The sequence below is a fragment of the Metarhizium album genome (assembly GCF_000804445.1).
Source record: "Metarhizium album ARSEF 1941 chromosome Unknown scaffold_127, whole genome shotgun sequence".
Taxonomy (NCBI): Eukaryota; Fungi; Ascomycota; class Sordariomycetes; order Hypocreales; family Clavicipitaceae; genus Metarhizium; species Metarhizium album.
The window spans coordinates 1-2,670 of record NW_024467701.1 but is presented as its reverse complement, the minus strand read 5'-3'; the positions used below and the strand labels follow the sequence as shown (position 1 = coordinate 2,670).

The 2,670-nt window shown below is 56.6% G+C and overlaps 1 protein-coding gene across 1 annotated transcript; it reads left to right on the top strand.

Moving 5' to 3' along the window:
• Positions 1-215: 215 nt before the first annotated feature.
• Positions 216-2,588, top strand: MAM_08470 (Endonuclease/exonuclease/phosphatase; the record flags this gene model as incomplete). The annotated part of the gene is made up of 2 exons (XM_040827267.1): positions 216-954; positions 1,636-2,588. 2 exons carry the CDS (start codon positions 216-218, stop codon positions 2,586-2,588), a joined length of 1,692 nt encoding a protein of 563 aa, XP_040674737.1.
• Positions 2,589-2,670: the final 82 nt, after the last annotated feature.

Genomic DNA, 2,670 nt, shown 5'->3' with positions numbered 1-2,670 from the left:
GTTGGGACGACCAGCAAGCTCGCACCACGGCATCCGCAAGTCCAAAGAAGCGAAAAGCAGACGGAGGGTCAGCTATCAGCATCAGTGATGATGTGCTTACACAAGCATTCGAAAAGTTTGTGGCGAACGGCCGCCTGCGTGGGTTCGCAGAGCCGACGCTTGCTGCCGGCTCGCTGGGACAAATGCAATTCCTCCGAGGCGAGATAAGGTTAGAGATGAGCAAGATAAAGATGCAGATCACTCAGCTCTTGAACACTGCGATGGCACAAGCCGAGGCGGATCGGCGGGCAGAAGACGTGCTTCAAAGGATCATGGAGATGCTCGAGAAGGGGCCGAAGCAGAACAATGAGAGGACGGTGCCATCTGCCAGGACTGACGCTCGGCCAGAACATGCGACGCAAGGTATAGGCGACCAAGTATTAACACCAGGGCAAGCAGCACAGCCAAGCTGGGCGAGCATCACGGGGGCAAGCAAAGGAAGCGGCTGGACCACAGTCGCAAACGGTAAGAGAAAACCGAAGAAGCACCCGCTCGACCAAAGGCGCATCCTCTTCGCGAGAAATGTGCAGTCGCACAGTTGCGACCCCAGAGACATCATGTTCGAAGCGAATAAGGCTTTAGCAAACGCAAGAGCCCATGTGACTGTGAGATTGATCAAAATGAGATACACAGAAAAAGGCAACTTGACGGGTGTGGTGAGTCAACACGCATGTGCCGACGAGCTGCTTAACTACGCCACGGTCTTGATGGCTGCGGTCAAGAAGCTGGACCCTGAAGTCGTCCTGGTGGAAAAGACTGAGAAGTGGCGCAAACTGCGTGTGCACGGCGTCGCACTGGACCGCTACACGGCCGAAGGTGGTTTGAAGCTTGCGCGGGAAGAAATCGAACTAATGACGGGCGAACAGTTGCCGTATCCGCCGCGCTGGCTCAAGGGGGACTCCCTGGGAGTGAGCGGTATGACAGCGGGAGCATCAAGCGGTCGACGCTGGTCTTGACCGTCAAAAGCAAGCAGGCTGCGGACGTTATCTTAGCCAGGGGCCTTTCTTTTGGCGGCAGGCGCCATGAAGTAGAGAGATTCTGGGAAAGGGGAGAAGGTCGAATGTGCACGCGCTGCTGTGGCCGCGACCACTTAGGCAAGTGCACAGAGGAGGCCAGATGCTTTGTCTGTGCGGGTGAACACGCAGGAAGTGAGCACCACTGCTCCGCTGAAGGCTGTGGCAGGAGGTCAGAGCCGTGCGAACATCACATGGCGAAGTGCGCGAACTGCGACGGGTCGCACACGTCACGAAAATGCCCAGAGAGGAAGTCACACCGGCAGACACGTGCGCCAAAGCCAACGGAGATACGTAGCAGCCCACCCGTAATGGAGACGGAGCAAGAGCAGGACGAGCTCACAGTACAGGAAGATGAAGCAGAAATGGAGGTGGAAACAACACCGATTGACCAAGGCCAAACTGGCACGGTACAAGTGACGACGATATCGTCGGATGCCAGCAAAGATCAGCCACCGTCCCAGGGTCAAGGATTGCCCCGTCCAACAAGAGAACTCCGGTCGATGACTAAGTCATTTCTGGGAGCAACGCAGAATCTCCCTAGCCCCGACGACGAGACTTCCATGCTCATCGATGATGATAGTGCTTCAACATAACTGCAACCGCACAGCTGTGTCGACGACAGCAGCACTTGAGGCTGCCCTGGAGCGAGGAGTCGAAGTGGCGTGCTTGCAAGAGCCGCACGTGGGAAAGAGGCACACGATCTGTCACCCTGGGTTTCAGCTCAGATACCCGGAGTGTGCAAAGCAAGACGCGAGAGTGGCGTTGGCGATCCGCAACGACGCGCTTGATCGGTATGTGTTTGAAGAGAGGACAGACCTGGTAAATAGCCCGCACGTGCAGTGTCTTGACATCTGGGAGACAACGAACCGCAGAAAGACGCGCCGAACGAGACTGATCAACATCTACAACAAAGCCAGGGTCGAAGGAGGGGGCTACACGATCGACCATCTCGACTGGCGACCGCTCATCGAAGGCAGGACCATACTCGCAGGAGACTTCAACGCTCGTAGCCCCAAATGGGACCGTTGGATCGTGGGAAGACAAAATGCTGGGACGACGGAACGGTTGATCGAGAGGCACGACCTCATTGTCAACAATAACGACCACCAAGCCACCAGACGCGGGAAAAACTGTAAATCAGTCATCGATCTGACTCTGAGTTCTCGCAAAGTGGGTGCGCTCACCACGTGGGAGATTGACGAAGAACTAGCGACAACATCCGACCATGAAGTGATCGTCTTCGAGTGGACGCCGCTCAATGCGGCCGCTACGGACGGGCCAAGGGGCGCTCCACCGAATTGGAGCATCGATCGTCTGTGCGCGGATGGAGAGGCGTTGAAAAAGGCAGGCGAGCACTGGCACGAGCTGAGTGAAGGAAGGTTGCTGGTCAATGCCTGGGTGGCAACACCGGCAGAACTCGAGGCAGAAGCGTGCTGGATGCAAGAAAGTCTCAAGACAGTGCTGGACCGACATGCACCCGGGAGGCCGCCGTGCGCACGCTCGAAGCGGTGGTGGACAGACGAGATCAAATAGGAAAGACGGCTGTTTGGAGGTGCAAGGCGTGCCTACAACGATGATCGAATTAGCTTTGACGAGTACCGTCAAGTGAGGAACA